This window comes from Heteronotia binoei, chromosome 13, assembly GCF_032191835.1.
Source record: "Heteronotia binoei isolate CCM8104 ecotype False Entrance Well chromosome 13, APGP_CSIRO_Hbin_v1, whole genome shotgun sequence".
NCBI lineage: Eukaryota > Metazoa > Chordata > Lepidosauria > Squamata > Gekkonidae > Heteronotia > Heteronotia binoei.
In genome coordinates, this window is record NC_083235.1 from 14733195 (window position 1) to 14755316 (window position 22122).

Consider the following 22122-nt stretch of genomic DNA (forward strand, 5'->3'; position numbering starts at 1 on the left):
ACATAGGGCTGCCCCAGCAAAGGGCTCTCAAGGCGAGTGAGAAGCAGAGTTGGTTGGCCATTGCCTTCCTCTGCAGAGTATTTCTTGGTGGTCTCCCTTCAAAGTACTGAGCCTGTTTAGCCTCTGAGATCTGACGAGATTTGGGCTTATACCATGTTGCCTTCTGCCCCACTGTGCATATTAAACTCTTCTTAATGCACGGTCTTCTGATTCTCTAATTCCATTCTGCGCATTGTGTTCTAATTTTTGTTGTCGTAGTTCTGTTTTTTATGCCATTTGATTGCAATTTTTTTGCATGTAATCCATTTGACTCTCAGCGAAGAGGGCAGGTTATAAAGTAAATTTTAAAAGTAAGTAGGTAAAGAGTCCTGAGTTCGATCCTGGCAGAAGCTGGGTTCAGGTAGCCGACTCAAGGTTGACTCATCCTTCCGAGGTCCATCAAATGAGTACACAGCTTGCTGGGGGGAAAGTGGAGACGACTGGGGAAGGCAATGGCAAACCACCCTGTAAAAAGTCTGCCGCGAAAAAGTCGTGATAAGACGTCAATCCAGAGTCAGAAACAACTGGAGCTTCCACAGGGGACTACCTTGAAGTAAACAGTGAGCTAGATTCGAGTCCAGTAGCACCCAGACAAATGGAGCTCTGACTCTCGAAAGCTTATACCCCCAGAATCTTGTTTGTCTCTAAAGTACTCTGGGATTTGAATCCAGCTCTTTCAATGCAGACCAACACTGCTGCCCTCCAAAACTAACTAAATAACATGGGTTTCCCCCCCATCCTTTCCCCTCAGGGTGATGATACTTGACTGGGATGTTCACCATGGCAACGGGACTCAGCACATGTTTGAAGATGATCCCAGGTACCGCGTTTGTTTTTTCCGTTTTGAGAAACACTTTTCTTCATCCGACCTGATTGTGGAGGTGTTTGGGTTTTTTTAAACGGTTTCACCAGCTTCAGTCTTGGGCCGGGCGGTCTTAGTTTCTTTCTAAGAGGGGATTCCCATGAAGAAGAAAAAAGATCTGCAGTTTTGCAGCCAGAATTCTAAACCCTCCATTTGGAAGGTTTGAAATAAACAGGGCAAATTCCAGACAAGCATTTTGCAACGACATCCTGCCTCCGAACTCTCAGCATTTGGGGGTGAGATTAGCAATCCTATTCTCCACTTCACTTCTCAGTTGTGGCCTGCAGCTTTTAAACACTGTGCCTTTACATTCTTCTTTTAAGGGTTATATATCAGTATCAGGGATCCCCAACACGGTGCCCTTGGGCACCATCATGTGCATTGACACCCTTCCTGGTTCCTGCCAAGTATTTTTAAAAAGTGGGCAGAGCCAGGTGGGGCAAAAGCTTCTGATTGGCCACAGGAGGTGATTAGCTGTTCACAGGGCTGATTTTGTAGCAGGAGCTCCTTTGCATATTAGGCCACACCCACCTGATGTAGCCAATCCTCCAAGAGCTTGCAAGGTGGAATTCTAGCAGGCGATTCTTTGCATATTAGGCCACCCACCCCTGATGTAGCCAATCCTCCCAAGAGTTTACAAGGTGGAATTCTAGCAGGAGATTCTTTGCATATTAGGCCACACCCACCTGATGTAGCCAATCCTCCAAGAGCTTATAGGGCTCTTAGGACAGAGCATATTGTCAGCTCCAGTTCCTGCTACAAAAAAAGCCCTGGCTGTTCAGATTTTTTGAAAAATGTTGCTTTGCCAGCAGTAGTCACCACAGTTCAAGGATCTTCATTGCATGAAGGAAAGTTTTGTGGCTTGCTCTGGCTCCTGCAGCAGCCATTTTGTGGCAGCCATTTTGTAGCTGTGCCCACTATACTGTGTCAGAATCCCAGAGGTGCCCACAGGCTCAAAGGCTGGGGCCCCCTGATCGATACATTGGATTCTGCACTTCTGTTTTTTTTGCTAGCCGCCAAGGACCTTGGTTAGGATGGAAAGTTGGGGCATAAATATTGGAAATAAATAAGCATCTTGATTTTTTATGGTTGTGGGAAGGGTAGGCAATTGCTCATCCCCGCTTGCGATTTATTTCCCAACGTAGCGTTCTGTACATCTCCCTCCATCGCTATGACAATGGAACGTTTTTCCCCACCTCTGAGGATGCGGACTATGACCAGGTGGGCAGCGGGCCCGGTGAGGGCTTCACCGTTAACGTGCCTTGGAACTGTCCCCGCATGGGAGATGCGGAATACCTGGCTGCCTTTCACCAGATCGTCATGCCTGTCAGTTACGAGGGTAAGAGATGTAGCTGGCCCTGTCATAAGAACATAAGAGAAGCCATGTTGGATCAGGCCAATGGCCCATCCAGTCCAACACTCTGGGTCACACAGTGGCCAAAAAAACCCAGGAGCCATCAGGAGATCCACCAGTGAGGCCAGGACACTAGAAGCCCTCCCACTGTACCCCCCCCCCCCTTCAAGCACCAGGAATACAGAGCATCACTGCCCCAGACATAAGAACATAAGAGAAGCCATGTTGGATCAGACCAGTGGCCCATCCAGTCCAACACTCTGGGTCACACAGTGGCCAAAAAAACCCAGGAGCCATCAGGAGATCCACCAGTGAGGCCAGGACACTAGAAGCCCTCCACTGTACCCCCCCCCCCCTTCAAGCACCAGGAATACAGAGCATCACTGCCCCAGACATAAGAACATAAGAGAAGCCATGTTGGATCAGACCAGTGGCCCATCCAGTCCAACACTCTGGGTCACACAAGGGCCAAAAACAAAACCAGGTGCCATCAGGGCCAGTGTTCCCTCTAAACTGAGTTAGCATGAGCTTGCTCACAGATTTTTTAGCCTTCTGCTCACACCTTTTTGTTTTAGCTCAGGAAGGATGATCCCAGAGCACACTCATTGATGCAGGAGCTCACCACTTTAATGCCAGTAGCTCACAAAGTAGAATTTCTGCTCACAAGACTGAAACGTAGAGGGAACATTGATCGGGAGATCCATCAGTGGGGCCAGGACACTAGATGCCCTCCAACTGTTGCCCCTCCCAAACACCAAGAATACAGAACATCACTTGTCCTAGTCAAAGAGTTCCAACAATACACGCTGGCTAATAGCCACTGATGGACCTCTGCTCCATATGTTTATCCAATCCCCTCTTGAAGCCATCTATGCTTGTGGCCACTGCCACCTCCTGTGGCAGTGAATTCCACATGTTAATCACCCTTTGGGTGAAGAAGTACCTCCTTTTATCCGTTCTAACCCGACTGCTCAGCAATTTCGTTGAGTGCCCACAAGTTCTTGTATTGTGAGAAAGGGAGGAAAGTACTTCTTTCTCTATTTTCTCTATCCCATGCATAATCTTGTAAACCTCTATTGTGTCACCCCTCAGTCAACGTTTCTCCAAGCTAAAGAGACCCAAGTGTTTTAACCTTTCTTCATAGGGAAAGTGTTCCAACCCTTTAATCGTTCTAGTTGCCCTTTTCTGGACTTTTCCAGTGCTATAATATCTTTTTTTGAAGTACGATGACCAGAATCGTACACAGTTTTCCAAATGAGACCGCACTATCGATTTATACAGGGGCATTATGATACTGGCTGATTTGTTTTCATTGGCTTTTTCAATGAGTTATCCACTACAACCCCAAGATCTCTCTCTTGGTCAGTCTCCACCAGTTCACACCCCATCAACTTGCATTTATTTGTCAGAGCTAAGGAGTTAAAAAGGGGGAAGCCCCCCTATCCTCCGCAATCTGTCCCTGAGAGGGCAGCTCAGCTAGCCCGGAAAAACCACTCACACTCCTCTTTCTCCCCCATAGTTCAATCCAGAGCTGGTCCTGGTCTCTGCTGGTTTTGACGCCGCTCGGGGAGACCCACTGGGCGGCTGCCTTGTGACACCGGAATGCTACGCGCACATGACTCACCTCCTCTCGGGGCTGGCTGGAGGCAGGGTGGCTCTTGTGCTGGAAGTAGGTCCAAGTTTCTTTTTTTGTGTGTGTGGGCGGGGAGGGGGGGAGCGCTGCTGGGAGAAAGCTCTGGGGGGTTGGGAAGCATCCAGTGGGAGGGGAGGAAACAGAAAACGGAGGCTTCTTGTTCAGAGTCAACAAATGAGATAAGAGGTTGGCAAAAGTCCACGCACACGGTCTTGACAGGGGTGGCCAAACCGCAGCTCGGGAGCCACACGTGGCTCTTTCACACACATTGTGGCTCTCGAAGAAGACGACGACGACTGCAGATTTATTCCCTGCCCTTCTCTCTGAGTCAGCAATTCAGAGCGGCTTACAATCACCTATATCTTCTCGCCCTACAACAGACACCCTGTGAGGTGGGTGGGGCTGAGAGAGCTCTGACAGAAGCTGCCCTTTCAAGGACAACTCCTACAAGAGCTATGGCTGACCCAAGGCCATTCCAGCAGGTGCAAGTGGAGGAGTGGGGAATCAAACCCGGTTCTCCCAGATAAGAGTCCGCGCATTTAACCACTACACCAAACTGGCTCTCGAAGTCCCCGCAGCCCCATAGGCCAGCTTGGAGAAGGCATTTGTCTCTTTAAATTGCTTCTTGAAGCCAAGCCAGCCAGTGGCTTGGAGAATGCAGTTAAAGTTACGTCGCTTTTTTTCCACCTCTCCCTCCGTCCCCCCTCTCCTCATCTATCTCGTTTCCTCCTTCCTTTTTCTCAAGCCTCTGATGCTCATGTCATGCAACTCTCAAACATCTGACATTTATTCTATGTGGCTCTTACATTAAGCAAGTTTGGTCATCCTTGGTCTGTTGCAGGCAGATTAGGAACTGGAAGAACCTGGGGGGTTGATTCTGGAATGCTGCTGGAATGGCCTTGGGTCAGTCATAGCTCTTGCAGAGCTGCCCTTGAAAGGGCAGCTTCTGTCAGAGCTCTCTCATCCCCATCCACTTTATAGGGTGACTGTTGTGTGTGTGTGTGGGGGGGAGATAAAGCAGGTTGTGAGCTGCTCTGAGACACCAAGTTTCAGTACGGAGGGTGGGACAGAAATCCAATGTCATCTCTTATTTATTTATTTAGGTAAATTTATATTCCGCCCTTTTCCAGGCAAGCTCAGGGCGGATTACATCCAGTAACACTTCTTGGTAACGCCTGATCTGTATTCATTCCTCTGGAACTGTGCCCTGTAAAAGAGCTTCCAGTTCATTTCTGGAATTCAGAATGAACAACGAAGGCTCTCTTGAAAGCCACTGCCTGCACATGCATAGGGTGCATACGGAAAACACCCAGCAGCCCTGCACGTAGGGCCACACCCAACAGGCTGGGCTTGTGTTCTGATCTCTCCGTTCTCCTTCCCAGGGTGGCTACAATCTGGAGTCCATCTCCGAGTCCATGGCCATGTGCACCCGGAGCCTCCTGGGGGATCCGCCGCCCGCAGTGGGGAGACTCAAGGCCCCCCATCCCAGCGCCCTGCAGTCTCTGGCCCGCGTGGTCGCCGTGCACCGCAAGTACTGGGCAAGCCTCCGCCTGGAAGGTAAACGGTCTCTCCTGCCTCGTAGCGGTGCGTGCGCTGCCGTGTGGAATCATGGGAGCTGGCGGGAGCCCTGGGGCCAAGTGCATGAGCTGCAGGCGGTGAAACACCCTGGTACTTGTGTTCCCTTGGATGAAAGGAGGAGAAGACCGTAGATTTATACCCCGTCCTTCTCTCTGAAGCTCAGAGTCTCAGAGCGGCTCACAATCTCCTTGACTTCCCCTCCCCCCCCCACACACAACAGACACCCCGTGAGGTGGGTGGGGCTGAGAGAGCTCTTTCAGCAGCTGCCCTTTTAAGGACAACCTCTGCCTGAGCTATGGCTGACCCAAGGCCATTCCAGCAACTGCAAGTGGAGGAGTGAGGAATCAAACCTGGTTCTCCCATATAAGAGTCTGCACACTTAACCACTACACCAAACTGACTCTCTAGAGGAAGATATTGGATTTATATCCTGCCTGCCGCTCTGAATCTCAGAGTATCAGAGCGGTTCACAATCTCCTTTATCTTCTTTCCCCACAACAGACACCCTGTGAGGTGGGTGGGGCTGAGAGGGCTCTCCCAGCAGCTGCCCTTTCAAGGACAACCTCTGCCAGAGCTACGGCTGACCCAAGGCCATGCTAGCAGGTGCAAGTGGAGGAGTGGGGAATCCAACCCTGTGAGGTAGCTGGCGCTGAGAGAGCTCTCATAGAAGCTGCCCTTTCAAGGCCAGGCTCAGGGCGGCTTACAAGACATGATACATATGCCATGATATAACAATAAAATACAATTAATACAATAAAATACAGTTAAATACAAATTCATAAATTTAAGTTAAAGAAATAATTTAAAACCGATATAAATTAATGGTGCTGCAGTTTCAGTACATATATAAAGACGGCTGGGTATCATTGCCAAGATTCCACCTTGGAAGGCAAGTTGGAAGAGGGCGGTTTTACAAGCCCTACGGAACTGATGAAGATCCCGCAGGGCCCGCACCTCTTCTGGCAGCTGGTTCCACCATTGGGGAGCCATTATCGAAAAGGCCTGCTCCCTTGTTTTTAGTCAAGTCGGAGCCAATGTATGATGACCTCAGGCATTCTGAGGTGGTTTGCCATTGCCTGCCTCTGGGAAGCAACCCTGGTGTTCCTTGGTGGGCTCCCCTCCAAGTACTGTCCAGGGGCCACCTTGGTTAGCTTCTGACGTCTGATGAGAGGCCATACAAGTCAGACTATAGCCAGGAACACAGTTCCGGCTGATTTGCATCAGGGGGTGTGGCCTAATATCCAGATGAGCTGCTGGGCTTTTTCTACAAAAAAAGCCCTATGTGAAACAATGGTGAAGTCAGTTTGGTGTAGTGGTGAAGTGCGCGGACTCTTTATCGGGGAGAACCGGGTTTGATTCCCACTCCGCCACTTGTAGCAGCTGGAATGGCCTTGGGTCAGCCATAGTTCTCTCACAGGAGTTGTCCTTGAAAGGGTAGCTTTTGTCAGAGCTCTCTCAGCTCCACCTACCTCACAGAGTGTCTGTTGTGGGGGTGGGGAGGGAGGTAAAGGAGATGGCGAGCCGCTCTGAGACTTTGAGATTCAGAGTATAGGGAGGGATATAAATCCAATATCTTCTACTTATAGCTGAGTTGAGAAATGCAAGTAAGTGAATAATAAGAGCTTCTGTGATTTGAAGCGGCCTGATAGCCCAGGCTAGCCCAATCCATCAGAGCTTGGAAGCTAAGAAAGGTTCACCATGGTCAGTGCTTGGATGAGAGAGCACCAGGAGTGGAATTCTAGCAGGAGCTCCTTTGCATATTAGGCCACACCCCCCTGATGTAGCCAATCTTCCAGGAGCTTACAAAAAAGAGCCTTGTGAGCTCTAGGAGGATTGGCCACATCAGGGGTGTGTGGCCTAATATGCAAAGGAGCTCTGCTAGAATTCCATCCCCGGAGACCACCAAAGAAGACAGGGGTCACTAGGCAGACGAAGGCAGTGGCAAACCACCTTGGCTCGTCTCTTGCTCTTCACCACAAGCTGTTTTGACTTGACAGCACGGTTATTATCAGGGCTTTATTGTAGCGGGAAAGTTGCATATCAGCTCCGCCCTGATATAGCCGGTCCTCCAGGAGCTTACAGGGCTCTTCATACGGGGCTTACTGTAAGCTCCGGGAGGATTGGCTACATCGGAGGGGTGCGACCTAATATGCAAAGGTTCCTGCTAAAAAAAAAAAAAGCCCTAGTTATTATTATGACACGAAAAACCTATTATGGAAAGTCCATGGAACACGGTGTTATCTCCCCAACGAATATTGCAATTAGCAGTAAGCGCAGTTGTAAACAGCGGCAAGGAACGAAGGAAGGTGAAAAAGAATGCGGTTACAAGCTCCCCACGCGTGTGACTCATTCCGAAGGCCTTTTCTTCAGAAATTCGTTAGGCTGGAAGCTATCTCACCCTATGAACAAAGCGTGAGGATAAAAGGCTGCATTCTGTTAGATCTGAAATACGATCCAGCTGGTCAGCTCTGTGCTTTTTCTGGTTGTGAGATTACATAACTTTTAAAGTGTGCGTGTGCATTGCGGAGGGATGACGTCTTGCCTGATGCGTTTCACTCGAAGCAATTAATCAGACCAAACGGGCATCCTTTATCCTGGGGCTTCCAGGTTAAATCAAAGATTACCATCAAAAAACTCACTCCCGAGAGCTGCTGTGGTAGAGGTGGCTAGTCAATGACGCATCTAAGGCAGGGGTGGCCAATGGTAGCTCTCCAGATGTTTTTTGCCTACAACTCCCATCAGCCCCAGCCATTGGCCATGCTGGCTGGGGCTGATGGGAGCTGTAGGCAAAAAACATCTGGAGAGCTACCGTTGGCCACCCCTGATCTAAGGCATGTTGTGAAGTCATGTCCAACCAATCCAACACTCTGTGTCATAGTGGCCAAAACCCAGGGGCCCTCAATAGGTCCACCAGCAGGGCCAGAACGCCAGAAGCCCTCCCACTGTTGCCCCCCTCCAAGCACCAAAAATACAGAGCATTGCTGCCTCTAAGAACATAAGAGAAGCCATGTTGGATCAGGCCAGTGGCACATCCAGTCCAACACTCTGTGTCACATAAGAACATAAGAGAAGCCATGTTGGATCAGGTCAATGGCCCATCCAGTCCAACACTCTGTGTCACATAAGAACATAAGAGAAGCCCTGTTGGATCAGGCCAATGGCCATCCAGTCCAACACTCTGTGTCACATAAGGACATAAGAGAAGCCATGTTGGATCAGGCAGTGGCCCATCCAGTCCAACACTCTGTGTCACATAAGAACATAAGAGAAGCCATGTTGGATCAGGTCAATGGCCCATCCAGTTCAACACTCTGTGTCACATAAGAGAAGCCATGTTGGATCAGGCCAATGGCACATCCAGTCCAACACTCTGTGTCACACAGGGGCCATCAGGAGGTCCACCAGCCGGGCCAAACTCTAGAAACCCTCCCACTGTGTCCCCCCACCACAAGCACCAAGAATGCAGAGCGTCACTGCCAGAGACATAAGAACATAAGAGAAGCTATGTGGGATCAGGCCAATGGCCCATCCAGTCCAACACTCTGTGTCACTTGGTGGCCAAAACCCAGATGCAGGGCCAGAACTCCCACTGTTTCCTGCCCCCCCCCCCCCCGCCCAAGCGCCAAGAATAACAAACTGTCATTGTTATCCTAGGCCACTGCACCAATCAGTAGCCTCTTAAATAAGCTCCAATAATAGCTGGTCCCTACTGCAAAAAGGGCTTGAACCTCTGAACCTGTCCTCCCACGTGTGCTTCTGTACAAGCAGTTCAGCGGCATCTTTTTACAATAAAATGGTAGAAGAGGAAAGAAGAAGATGATATTGGATTTATATCCCGCCCTCCACTCCGAAGAGTCTCAGAGCGGCTCACAATCTCCTTTACCTTCCTCCCCCACAATAGACACCCTGTGAGGTGGGTGGGGCTGGAGAGGGCTCTCCCAGCAGCTGCCCTTTCAAGGACAACTTCTGCCAGAGCTATGGCTGACCCAAGGCTATGCTAGCAGGTGCAAGTGGAGGAGTGGGGAATCAAACCCTGTGAGGTGGGTGGGGCTGAGAGGGCTCTCACAGCAGCTGCCCTTTCAAGGACAACCTCTGCCAGAGCTATGGCTGACCCAAGGCCATTCCCGCAGGTGCAAGTGGAGGAGTGGGGAATCAAACCCGGTTCTCCCAGATAAGAGAGTCTTTGGTGCACGCTTAATCACTGCACCAAAGACTTAAAGCCCCCCTCCTGTTATTTCCTTGAAAAAGCCTCCCTGTTGCTCTGTGTGCAGAAGGAACCCACAAGTCCTTTCTGGGGTGGGGAGAAAAGCTATTGTAGCCTGCCCCTATTTTCTTCCCTTTGCTTTTGCTACCATCCCCTCTTGCTTTTTTCCTCTCTCCTGGCGAAGGCAGACCTTACCAGGGTTGTAAAAGCAGTTTGGGCACACGTTTCTCTGCATTCCCCTGACAGGAACCTCTGTAAGGTCCCCTTTTGGCCAGGGGAAGTGATGGAACTGATTATTCTTCTGTTGGGGGTAAGAGGGAAGCAAGGCCTTTGTGAAATCAGCGGCTTTTACACCAATCCCCAGGGTTTTAGTTAGTGGCTAGGCGTGCAAATACACTTACAGAAACTTTGCAGGTTAGTAAAACAGTTGCTGACATCACAAAGGGCTGGTGTCCCCACCAAAAATATCTCACCCCCTCAGGGGTGGCATTTAGCTGGATAGGGCAGAAAAGAGGAAGGGAAGGAAGCAAAGCCCTATGGTAAGAGTTCAGAGCAGGGGTGTCAAACATGCGGCCCAGGGGCCAATCAGGCCCCTGCAGGGCTCCTATCAAGTCCCCGAGCAACTGGCTGTCATCTGCTTCCTTCTCCCTCTCTCTTGCTTCCTTCTGCATCACAGCTTGCTTTGCCAGGCTCGCTCAATCGCACAGGAGCTACAGAGCAAAACCTCTATTTTTTTCCATTGGCTGAGGCTCCTCCCTTGGGGAGGAGGGGGGACGGATAGCTTGCTTTCCCAGGCTCTCTCAAGTGCACAGCAGAGCTCCTGTGCCAAGCCTCTCTTCCTTCTAATGGCTGAAGCTCCTCCCCCTCCTGGCCCCCTGGGGAAGGAAGGAAAGAGCCAGAGCTTCCTTTGCTCAGTTCCCTGAATCACATAGGAGAGCTACAAAGAAAGCACCTTTAAGACCAACAAGTGCTAATGTTTTAAGCATGTTTTATTTTACATTTTTTAAAAAAACCTTTTAATTGTGTTTGTCTGTGTGCTTTATAAAGTTTATGCTACCTGGCATTACATGGCCTGGCCCGACAATTATGTCTTATTTATGTCAGATCCGGCCCTCATAGCAAATAAGTTCGACACCGGTGGTAAGCAGGTGGTAAGATGGCAAGACAGAGGGGGAAAGTGTATTGAGAAACAAAAAGGTATAGTTATGGAGCCTCCACGTTCCTTGGTGGGCAATCTGTGAATATTGGATTCTGGGAGGCAAATCGGGGTGGGGCTGGAATCCCTGACTTCACGTCCCGCTCAACAGAGCCGGCGTAGACCCAGGCTGAAATTCCCCGCTCTCACGCGAAGCTGAATGACCTTGAGCGACTTGTGCTCTCTCTTTCTCTCAGCCTAGCCTATCTTCCGGGACTGTTGTGGAGATACAGTGGAGTAGGGGGAGAATCGGGTGCATCACCTTGGCCGAATCAGGCCCTTGGAGGGCTCCTATCGGGACCCGAGCAACTGGCTCTTGTCTGCTTCTTTCCCGCTCTCTCTTGCTTCCTTCTGCATCTCAACTTGCTCCATTGCACAGGAGCTACAGAGCAAAACCTCTATTTTCTCCATTGGCTGAGGCTCCTCCCCCTCCTTGTCCCCTGGGGAGGGAGGGAAAGAGCCAGAGCTTCCTTTGCTCAGTTCCCTGGATCCCACGGGAGAAATACAAAGAAAGCACTTTTAAGACCAGCAAGTGCTGATGTTTTAAGCATGTTTTATTTTAAGTTTGCGTCCTTTATAAAGTTTATATCTCTGCTACCTAATCTTAAATAGGTACACACATGGCCTGGTCTGACATGGCCTGTCCCGTCCCGACATGGTCTCATTTTTGTCAGATCCGGCCCTCATAACAAATGAGTTTGACACCCTTGAACTAAATAAAATAGGCTGGCCACTGCTGGAAACAGGAAACCCCGGCTCTGGTCCTGAGTCTGACCCAATGGCAGACTCTGATCTGGAGAACCAGATTTGATTCCCCACTCCTCCGCAACATGCAGCCAGCTGGGTGACCTTGGATCAGTCCCAGTTTTCTCGGAACTCTCAGCCCCACTTAACTCTCAGGAGGTCTGTTGTGGGGAGAGGAAGGGAAGGAGATTGTAAGCCACTCTGAGTGAAGGGTGGGGTGGAAATCCAACTGTTCTTCTTAATGTTTTTTTTTTTTAATATTAGCTGAAATACATCCCTCTGGTTCTAATTCTGTTGTTTAGGCATCTCATTTGAAACTACAGTACCACTAATAATTTTTGTTTTTCTCCCTTCAGTGCCTGTTTTTGTGCAGGAGCGGCCCAGGACCCGGGCTGGGAAGGGAACCCCTATTCGGGTTACACCCCTGCAGAGGGTGCCTCCGAAGAGCTTGCAAGCCCAGTGGCTCAACCCGCAGAGGCCGTGGATGACGCCATTGTAGCTCTGAGCTCCCTCCGCCTGGACGACAACCCTGCAGAGGCGGGTGAGACGACGCCCAGTCCCCCCTCTCCCGACTCCAGCCCGGAAAGTGGGGCTAGACAGAAGGTCAGGGCCTCTCCTGAAGGAGGACAGCTGACGGGGGACAGCCAATCAGAAAGCATGTCAACGGGCTCTCCTGAAGGGACTGAGCTGGCAGAGGACGGCCAATCAGGAAGCACATCAGCAGCCTCTTCAGAAGGGGCGGAGCTGGCAAAGGGTAGCCAGAGAGGAAGCCCATCTACAGGAAGTTCCTCTGGGGAAGCAGAGATATCTGCCAAAGAGACAAAGGTAGGTGCTTCGCAGCCTCTAGATCAATGGTTTTTCTGAATCCTTTCCTTCAGGGAACACTTTCCCACATCAGTTTGTTTTATCACACAACCTCTGCGGATTGGAAGGGATTCCAGGATGTGTTAAGGGTGCGTGCTAGGGTTGCCAGCCTCCAGGTGGGCCCTAGAGATCTCCCGCTTTTGCAGCTGATCTCCAGCTGGCAGAGATCAGCTCCCTTGGAGAAAGCGGCTGCTTTGGGTGGACTCTGAGGCATTGGGCCAGTTTGGCGTAGTGGTTCAGTGTGTGGACTCTTATCTGGGAGAACCGGATTTGATTCCCCACTCCTCCACTTGCAGCTGCTGGGATGGTCTTGGGTCAGCCATAGCTCTTGTAGGAGTTGTCCTTGAAAGGGCAGCTGCTGGGAGAGCTCTCTCAGCCCCACCCACCTCACCAGGGTGTCTGTGGGGTGAGAAGATATAGGAGATCTCTGATTCAGAGAGAAGGTGGGGTATAAATCTGCAGTCGTCTTCTGTGGCCCCTCCCCTCCCCAAACCCCGCTCTCTCCCGGCTCCATCCCCAAAGTCTCCAGGTATTTCCCAACACAGGTCTGGCAACCTTAGTGCATGCAGTTCACGCAGGGCCTTCTCCGCTCCTGTTTGAGAGGGTGCTTTGAGCATACCTCCCCTTCCTCCTGTGGCCATACACTGTAAGAGACTGGCCCTCCAAAGTTTTGAAGCGAGGCCCACCTTTTTTAGGACCCTCCCGCAAAACTAACTCCATGCTGCTTTCCCTCTGCCCAACAAGAAGTGCAGAAATCTCACCGCAGAGTCCTGGCTGCTTCCTGGCTGGCACTCTTCCCCCTCCCTCCTGGCCCTGTAACCCGCACCTGTGAGAGAGGCTAAAAAAAACTGTGAGCTAGTTCACTCTTAACTCAGCTTAGAGGGAACATTGGGACCAACCGAATTAACGAGAAATGCAGTGCAAGCTTTCAGACTCCGCAGGGCTCTTCATCAGGCTGGATGTTCCATTTGTTTTTTTAATGATGATGATGATATTGGATTTATATCCCGCCCTCCACTCCGAATTTCGGAGTCTCAGAGCGGCTCACAATCTCCTTTATCTTCCTCCCCCACAACAGTCACCCTGTAAGGTGGGTGGGGCTGAGAGGGCTCTCCCAGAAACTGCCCTTTCAAGGACAATCTCTGCCAGAGCTATGACCGACCCAAGGCCATTCCAGCAGCTGCAAGTGGAGGAGTGGGGAATCAAACCCGGTTCTCCCAGATAAGAGTCCGCACACTTAACCACTACACCAAACTGGCTCTTTAAAGAGAGGGTAGGGACTGGGATAGGGTTGCCAATCCCCAGGTGGGGGCAGGGGATCCCCCAGTTTGGAGGCCCTCCCCCTGCTTCAGGGTCGTCAGAAAGCAGGGGGAGGGGAAGGAAATGTCTGCTGGGAACTCTATTATTCCCTAGGGAGATTTATACCCATAGAAAATAATGGAGAATTGATCTGCGGGTATCTGGGGCTCTGGGGGGGCTGTTTTTTGAGGTAGAGGCACCAAATTTTCCGTATAGCGTCTAGTGCTTCTCCCCAAAATACTCCCCAAGTTTCAAAAAGATTGGACCAGGGGGTCCAGTTCTATGAGCCCCAAAAGAAGGTGCCCCTATCCTTCATTATTTCCTATGGAAGGAAGGCATTGAAAAGGTGTGCCATCCCTTTAAATGTGATAGCCAAAACTCCCTTTGGAGTTCAATTATGCTTGTCACAGCCTTGATCTTGGCTCCACCCCCAATGTCTCCTGGCTCCACCCCCAAAGTCTCCAGATATTTCTTAAATTGGACTTGGCAACCCTAGACTGGGAGGAAATTTTTCAGACTGTGACCATAAAGCTTCCATCTCTTCCGCTTCCCCTCGGCCAGGTGAGCCCACCTGATTCGTCCTCTATGTCGCTTGAGGTCATTCTGCTCGATGAAGCCGCAGGGGGCTGTTCTCCCTCCTGTGAGCTGCTGGGAGAAGATCCATCGGACGGAGTAAGTGGGGGGGGGGGGGAGGATTTGGAATTCCCTGCAATTAGAGCAAGGCAGAATCGGGCTGGGTGTCAGGATAGAGGGCTTCTAATGCCGTCTTCTTGGGGGTTTTGCAGGGCCTGTTCTACGCCGTGACTCCCCTTCCCTGGTGCCCCCACCTCGACTCCGTGCTCCCTGTGCCTTCCGCCGGGCTGAATGTGCTGGAGCCCTGTGCAGCATGCGGCACCCAAGCTGAGAACTGGGTCTGTCTGATTTGTTACAAGGTAAGGCAGCCGAGTGCAGAGTGGTAAAGCTGCAGTACTGCAGTCCGAGCTCTCTGCTCACGACCTGAGTTCGATCCCGGCGGTAGCCGGCTCAAGGTTGACTCAGCCTTCTGTCCTTCTGAGGTTGGTAAAATGAGTACTCAGCTTGCTGGGGGGAAAGTGTAGATGACTGGGGAAGGCAATGGTAAACACCCTGTAAAGAGTCTGCCATGAAAACATTATGAAAGCAATGTCACCCCAGAGTTGGAAAGGACTGGTGCTTGCACAAGGGACTACCTTTACATTTTTAAGGCAGCCGAGACATCCTACTGAGAGACAGGGGCTTGGTTGGAGCCAATAGGGGCTGCGGCTGAATGGAAGAGCCTCTGCTCAGCGTGCAGAAGGTCACAGGTTCAATCCCCGGCATCTCCAGTTAAGAAGGACCAGGCGACAGGTGATGCGAAAGACCTCTGCCTGAGACCCTGGAGAGTCGCTGCCAGCCTGAGCAGACGAGACTGACTTTGATGGGACAGTGAACATATGAAGCTGCCTTCTACTGAATCAGACTCTGGGTCCGTCGAGGTCAGTCTTGTCTACTCAGACTGGCAGCGGCTCTTCAGGATCTCAAGATCAAGTTTTTCACGCCTATTTGCCTGGACCCTTTTTAGTTGGAGATGCCGGGGATTGAACCTGGGACTTTCTATTTCCCAAGCAGATGCCCTACCGCTGAGCCACCGTAGAATCAGGCAGTTTCTTGTGCCATCCCTTAATGGCAGACAAACTGGGAAGTGACCTACCAGCCTGCATGGACTAGACCTCCTGGTGTCTCGGAAGAGCCAGGATTTCATCGGCCATGGACATTAGGGAGAGGAACAGGATAACTACAAATTAAATTGCAGACGTGTGCTTCCGGGGTGTTGTCGTGAGCATCAGAGCAGCAATGCAGGATGAGATACCCCGCCCCCAAGTGCACCTACTCCATCATCCTACTTCGCGCCAGAATGGCTTCAAAGCAGAATCTGAAAGCCAAAGCCACCTCCTCCCGTCGTTGCCCCCAATGTAGATATTCAGAAGGTTACTGAAGAAGATGGAGATGATAATGGATTTATATCCTGCCCTGTACTCTGAATCTCAGTCTCAGAGTGGATCACAATCTCCTTTACCTTCCTCCCCCACAACAGACACGCTGTGAGGTGGGTAGGGCTGGAGAGGGCTCTCACAGCAGCTGCCCTTTCAAGGACAACCTCTGCCAGAGCTATGGCTGACCCAAGGCCATTCCAGCAGCGGCAAGTGGAGGAGTGGGGAATCAAACCTGGTTCTCCCAGATAAGAATCTGTGCACTTCACCACTACACCAGACTGAGCCGCACAGTGATGAAGTGTGCCTCAAGGCTGGGGAGCATGAGCTGTTGAGAATGGGTTTCTGGGTCTGGTTGCTGAAAATCTTTGGATGGGCATGGGCTCATTCCCAAGGCTGGTTTTTCTGTCCTGGGCCACTTGCAGTTAGCAGAGCTAGTTTGATGTAGTGGTTAAGTGAGCAGACTCTTATCCGGGAGAACCGGGTTTGATTCCCCACTCCTCCACTTGCAGCTGCTGGAATGGCCTTGGGTCAGCCATAGCTCTCACAGAGCTGTCCTTGAAAGGGCAGCTTCTGTCAGAGCTCTCTCAGTCCCACCTACCTCACAGGGTGTCTGTTGTGGGGGAGGAAGGGAAAGGAGATTGTGAGCTGCTCTGAGACTGATTCAGAGAGAAGGGTGGGGTATAAATCTACGGTGGTGGTCTTCTTCTTCTGCATTAGATTGTAAGTCTGCCCCGTTTCCCCCTTCTGCCTCAGGTGTGCTGCGGCCGCTACATTAATCGCCACATGGTTGCCCACAACTCGGAATCTGGACACCCGCTGGTGCTCAGCTTTGAAGACCTCTCTGTCTGGTGCTACGGGTGCCAAGCCTACGTCCACCACCCAGTGAGTTGCATAACCATTGTCTCCTTTCCCCTGTTTCCAAGGGATTTCCATGCAGCTGATAAAATACTGTCTCCTGCCACATTGGGGGCAAGTATTGATTGAGGGCCTGTACCAGGGCCAGCCCTAGACTGTCTGGCACCCCAGGCAAGGCTGACTTCTGGTGCTCCCCCCTCTTCTTTGATGATGTCACCAAGTCACATGGGGGGCACCCAGTCTGGCACCCCCCAAAAGCCTGTGCCATAGGCAATTGTCTAATTCAGGGGTGTTAAACATGCAGCTTGGGGGCTGAATCAGGACCGCAGAGGACTCCTATCAGGCCTCCAAGTAATGGGCTGTCATCTGCTTCCTTCTCCCTCTCTCTTGCTTCCTTCTGCGTAACAGTTGCTTTGCCAGGCTTCCTCAATTGCACAGGAGCTACAGAGCAAAACCTCTATTTTCTCCATTGGCTGAGGCTCCTCCCTTAGGGAGGAAGGGGGAAGGAAGAGCTTGCTTTACCAGACTCTCAATTGCACAGCAGAGCTACTGAGCCAAGCCTCTCTTCCTTCTATTGGCTGAGGCTCCCCCCCCAGTCCCCTGTGGAAGGAGGGAAAGAGCCAGAGCTTCCTTTGCCCTGTTCCCTGGATCCCATGGGAGAAATACAAAGAAAGGACCTTTAAGACCAATGAGTGCTAATGTTTCAAGTTTGATATATATATATTTGTCTGTGTTGTTGATAAAATTCATATCTCTGCTACCTAATCTTAAATAGGTATATACATGGCCCAGGCTGACATGGCCCAGCCCAACAAAGTCTCTTTTATTCAAATCCAGCCCTCATAACAAATGAGTTTGACACCCTGGCTTAATTTGTCTAGTAGCAGGAGCAGCCCTGGCCTGTACCAAAATCTCTTACCTTGGAGGCCTCATTCCTGAATTTGGGTAAGGCGAAGAGGCTGTTTGCAGAAATGCAGAAGTGCCTGCCACGTTCCATGACACAAGGCTGAGCTCCGTCACAGATTTAGCCCCGCCTCCTGTGACTGCCACGAGTTTGCTGACTGCCTAGTGCCAGGGTGTCGAACTCATTTGCTATGAGGCCCGGATCTGACAGAAATGAGACCTTGTTGGGCCGGGCCATGTGTGTCATAAAATGTAATGCCAGGGAGCAGAAATATAAACTTTATAAAAAACACAGACAAACACAATTAAAGATTTTTTAAAAAAACATTAGCACTCATTGGTCTTAAAGGTGCTTTCTTTGTATCTCTCCCGTGTGATCCAGGGAAGTGGGCAAAGGAAGCTCTGACTCTTCTTTCCCCAGGGGACCAGGAGGGGGAGGGGCCTCAGCCAATAGAAGGAAGGGAGGCTTGGCTCAGTAGCTCTGCTGCGTGATTGAGAGAGCCTGGCAAAGCAAGCTCTCCCTCCTGCCCCCTTCCTCCTCAAGGGAGGAGCCTCAGCCAATGGAGAAAATAGAGTTTTTGCTCTGTAGCTCCCATGCGATTGAGCAAGCCTGGCAAAGCAAGCTGTGATGGAGAAGGAAGCAAATGACAGCCAGTTGCTCTGGGGCCTGATAGGAGCCATCCAGGGGCCTGATTCAGCCCCTGGGCTGTATGTTTGACACCCCTGGCCTAGTGGCTCATTTGAACGCACTTGAAGCTGTCCGGGACTTACTTAGAGCCATCATCTGCTCTGACTGGTCTTAGGCAAAGAAAAGTCTTTCATAATTATCTTTTTATTGGAGACTGTGTTGGAGACTGAACCTGGGACCCTCTTGTGTGCCAAACTGGGGCTCTGCCACTGAGCCATAGGTCCCACTCCTAGGGATCCCCAGTGTGGTGCCCAAAGCCACCATGATGCCCACTGACACGCCCTGATAAATGCTCCCTCTAAGCTGTGGAGATTCATGAGCAAAAATTCTACTTCGTGAGCTACTGGCGTCGTGAGTTGTGAGCTACGGCCTAAATTAGTTTGCTCTGGGGCCATTTTCCTGAGCTAAGACAGAAATGTGAGAGCTGGAGGCTAAAAAATTGTGAGCTAGCTCCCACTAACTCAGCTTAGAGGGAAAACTGCCACCGCCAAGTGTTTTAAGAAGGTGGTGGAGTTTTTGCCCAGCAAAGCTGATTTGATTGACTCTGCAGTTTTTAAAGTGTTGCTTGGTAGCAGCTGCCCCCACAGCACAAAGATCTTGGCTGCGGCAGCCATTTTCTGGCGAGCTCCACCTCCTGTGGCGGCCATTTTGTGGCTGCACTCACCCTGCTGTGTCAGATTTCCAAAGGTGCCCTCAGGCTCAAAAAGTTTTGGGATTCCTGTGACCTATGCTGTGTGTTAGCTTACCATCCTCAGCGCTTCTGTTCCATAGGGCTAAGCGTGACTGGCAAATATCTGTGTGTGTGCTTTTGTTTCTTTTTTTTGTCAGACCCTCCTTGACGCCAAGAGCCACGCTCACCGGGAGAAGTTTGGCGTGGGCCTGCCCGTAGCAGTTTGAGGGCACAGCTCCTTGGCCAGGGAGATAGCCAAACGCGACTGCAGCACAATCAACCGTCCCATCGTTTGACCTCTGTGAACTGGCACCGACGCTTTTGCGGTGCCAAAAAGTCGACAACCACCAGCAGCCACGAGTCCAACACCAGCAACCTCGCTGTGTCCATTGAGCCCAAGATCCATCCTTTCCCCCTCCCCCTCCCCAGTCCACAAAGGACACATTCTTCCAACATCAGGCAATACCAAATCGGCCACAGTGGAAACCACTTCTAGCTGCAGGCTGTTTTGCTTCTCACATGTTGATCTGTCACTCTTTCCCGAGGGGCTGAACGCATGATTCTGTTACTTTTACTTCTGATGTCTGGCGGCAGCCCTTTCTTTCCTCCATTCCCCCAACCCATATGACAGTGGCTGTTCTCATCTGGAGGAAACCAGGCAGAGTTATGAGGGTGGGGAATACAGTACTTTCCGCCCATTCGTACCTTAAGAACGATCCCTGACTAAATGGGTCGAGAGAGAGCCTGTCTTGGGCGAGTGGATTTCCTTCCAAATAAGCTGGCTGTAAGAGGTTCAAATCCAAGAAACAATTTTCTGCAGAGGATTAGGGTTCTCTAAACTGGGGGGGGTGGGGGTTATTACTGCTAAGCAGGGATGGAATTCTAGCAGGAGCTCCTTTGCCTATTAGGCCACACACCCCTGATGTAGCCAATCCTCCTGGAGCTTACAAAAAAAAGCCTTGTAAGCTCTTGGAGGATTGGCTACATCAAGAGGTGTGGCCTAATATGCAAAGGAGCTCCTGCTAGAATTCCACTCCTCCCGCTAAGTATACATATATATATCTTTGGCAGTTTTTGCTTTCTTTGTTCAAAGGTACTGTGTGTTTGTTCCTGCCTGTAGCAGGAAGCGTGCATCTTTCTGGGAAGATTGGCAGGAGTTGGGGGGGGGGGAGGGTGTTTCTGAAAGATACGCTGCCCCTCTGACTTGATAAATCACAATCCCAAAGCTTAGACGCTCACATGTTTCCCTGCCGGTTCGTGTGGGAACCAAACCATGCAGGGGTGGAGAACAAGTTCTGCATCTCTTACGTCACTGGACAGGTGATAGCTGACATGTTTAAAACGGTCCCCTCCTGGCCGGGGAGCTGTTTCAGGTCCATGCCCGATCCCGACATAGCTTGGCGTTGCAACAGTGTCCATGCCGGAAGAGAATGTGATGACCTTGGGCTCGATCTCTGTGTCCACACCCCGGGCGCTGGCCTTCCGAACAGGAAGTGGGATGAATCGGGGAAGGGGGTTATTTATCAGCACTTCTTTTCCAGGGCGTCTCCTGGTTAGTTCTTTGATTCCCCCATCCCCCCAAAGAGATGGGGAGGGTTGATGTCGAATTGAAGGCCTTAGAGCAGGGGTGGCCGACCGTAGCTCTCCAGATGTTTTTTGCCTACAACTCCCATCAGCCCCAGCCAGCATGGCCAATGGCTGGGGCTGATGGGAGTTGTAGGCAAAAAACATCTGGAGAGCTACCGTTGACCACCCCTGCCTTGGAGTTCCTAAGTGACTTCTTCTAGGCTGGAGTGGGGTGAGACTCCTTTCTGTACCTTCCTGCCCTCAAGGATTGCTTGATCCTCTCTCTCTCCAACTTGGAAAGAACAAAGGAATTGAACGAGGGCAAGGCCAAAACCTCCCTCTACCTAAAAGGGGAAGAGCTGGAAAGGGCTACGAGTGGGTAGGGGGTAGCTGGACCTTGGGTAGGGGTGGGTCGCGTGGCCAGGGCCAGCCTTGGTGGCACATGTATGTGGATATAGTAGATGGGACCAGTGTAAGAACCATGGTAAATGGGATAGAGTGGCAGCTACGGAACCTTGTGGGTGGGGGGGTCGTTCGTTATATCCTGAAATCCCTTTCTTTGCTTGATTTTTATAATGTTTCTAACGAATTCAAATACAAGCATTCATGTGAATAATGTGTATGCATGTGTGTATTCTAGACCTCGAGGACACAGGGTGAGCTCAGAAATTATTTTGACGTTGACATGCAGGGTGGTCCCTGCCCCACAACCTGCCCTTCCTCTGGGATATCTGTGTAGGGCTTTTTTTTTTTGGTAGCAGAAACTGCTTTGCATATTAGGCCACACACCCCTGATGTAGCCTATTGTCCTGGAGCTTACAAAAAAAGAGCCTTGTAAGCTCCAGGAGGATTGGCTACATCAGAGGTGTGTTGACTAATATGCAAAGGAGCTCCCGCTACAAAAAAACCCTGCATCTATCCTAAGAACATAGGAAGAGCCTTGCTCAGTCCAAAGGCCTACCCAGTCCAGTGTTCTGTTCACACAGCGGCTGACCAGCCACTTCTAGGAAGCCTACGAACAGGATGGCTGCAATAGCATCACCCTTCCTGTGGTACTGGAGGGGGAGCAGATATCCCCTCTAGACTGGGCAGCCCAGTCCTGAATTCCTCTTTTTTAACTGTCCCCCCCTCCCCAAGCACCAAGAATACAGAGCATAACCAATGAGCTTTCCGCCGGTTGGCTTTTAAAGTCTGTTTAGGCTGGAGAGGAGACGACTGAGAGGTGATACGATCACCATTTTCAAGTACTTCAAGGGCTGTCATATACAGGATGGTGCAGCATTGTTTTCTGTTGCCCCAGAAGATCAGACCAGAACCCGTGGGTTGAAATTAAAAGAGTTTTTGGCTAAACATTAGGAAGGACTTCCTGACAGTCAGCGCAGGCTTCCTCAGGAGGTGGTGGGTTCTCCTCCTTGGAGGTTTTTAAGCAGTGCTGATCCTGTGAACTTAGGCAGATCGCGAGAGGGAGGCAGGAAGGGTTGCATCAGTGCTTAGTTCTCGTTCTTCTGGAGAGCCAGTTTGGTGTAGTGGTTAAGTGTGCGGACTCTTATCTGGGAGAACCGGGTTTGATTCCCCCACTCCTCCACTTGCACCTGCTGGAATGGCCTTGGGACAGCCATAGCTCTGGCAGAGGTTGTCCTTGAAAGGGCAGCTGCTGTGGGTGAGCTCACCCACCTC

The 22122-nt window shown here is 50.9% G+C and overlaps 1 protein-coding gene across 1 annotated transcript in view; it reads left to right on the plus strand.

The window, feature by feature from the left end:
• The window catches only part of HDAC6 (histone deacetylase 6), a 61646-nt gene extending 42491 nt beyond the window's left edge, over positions 1–19155 (plus strand). Inside the window, 10 exon segments of the mRNA XM_060253266.1 lie at positions 791–859; positions 2047–2237; positions 3773–3924; positions 5271–5445; positions 11966–12019; positions 12022–12434; positions 14334–14444; positions 14558–14704; positions 16517–16645; positions 19038–19155. Of these exon segments, the coding sequence (XP_060109249.1) occupies positions 791–859; positions 2047–2237; positions 3773–3924; positions 5271–5445; positions 11966–12019; positions 12022–12434; positions 14334–14444; positions 14558–14704; positions 16517–16645; positions 19038–19106 (1510 nt within the window). The 3' untranslated portion in view covers positions 19107–19155.
• The last annotated feature ends 2967 nt before the right edge of the window (positions 19156–22122 follow it).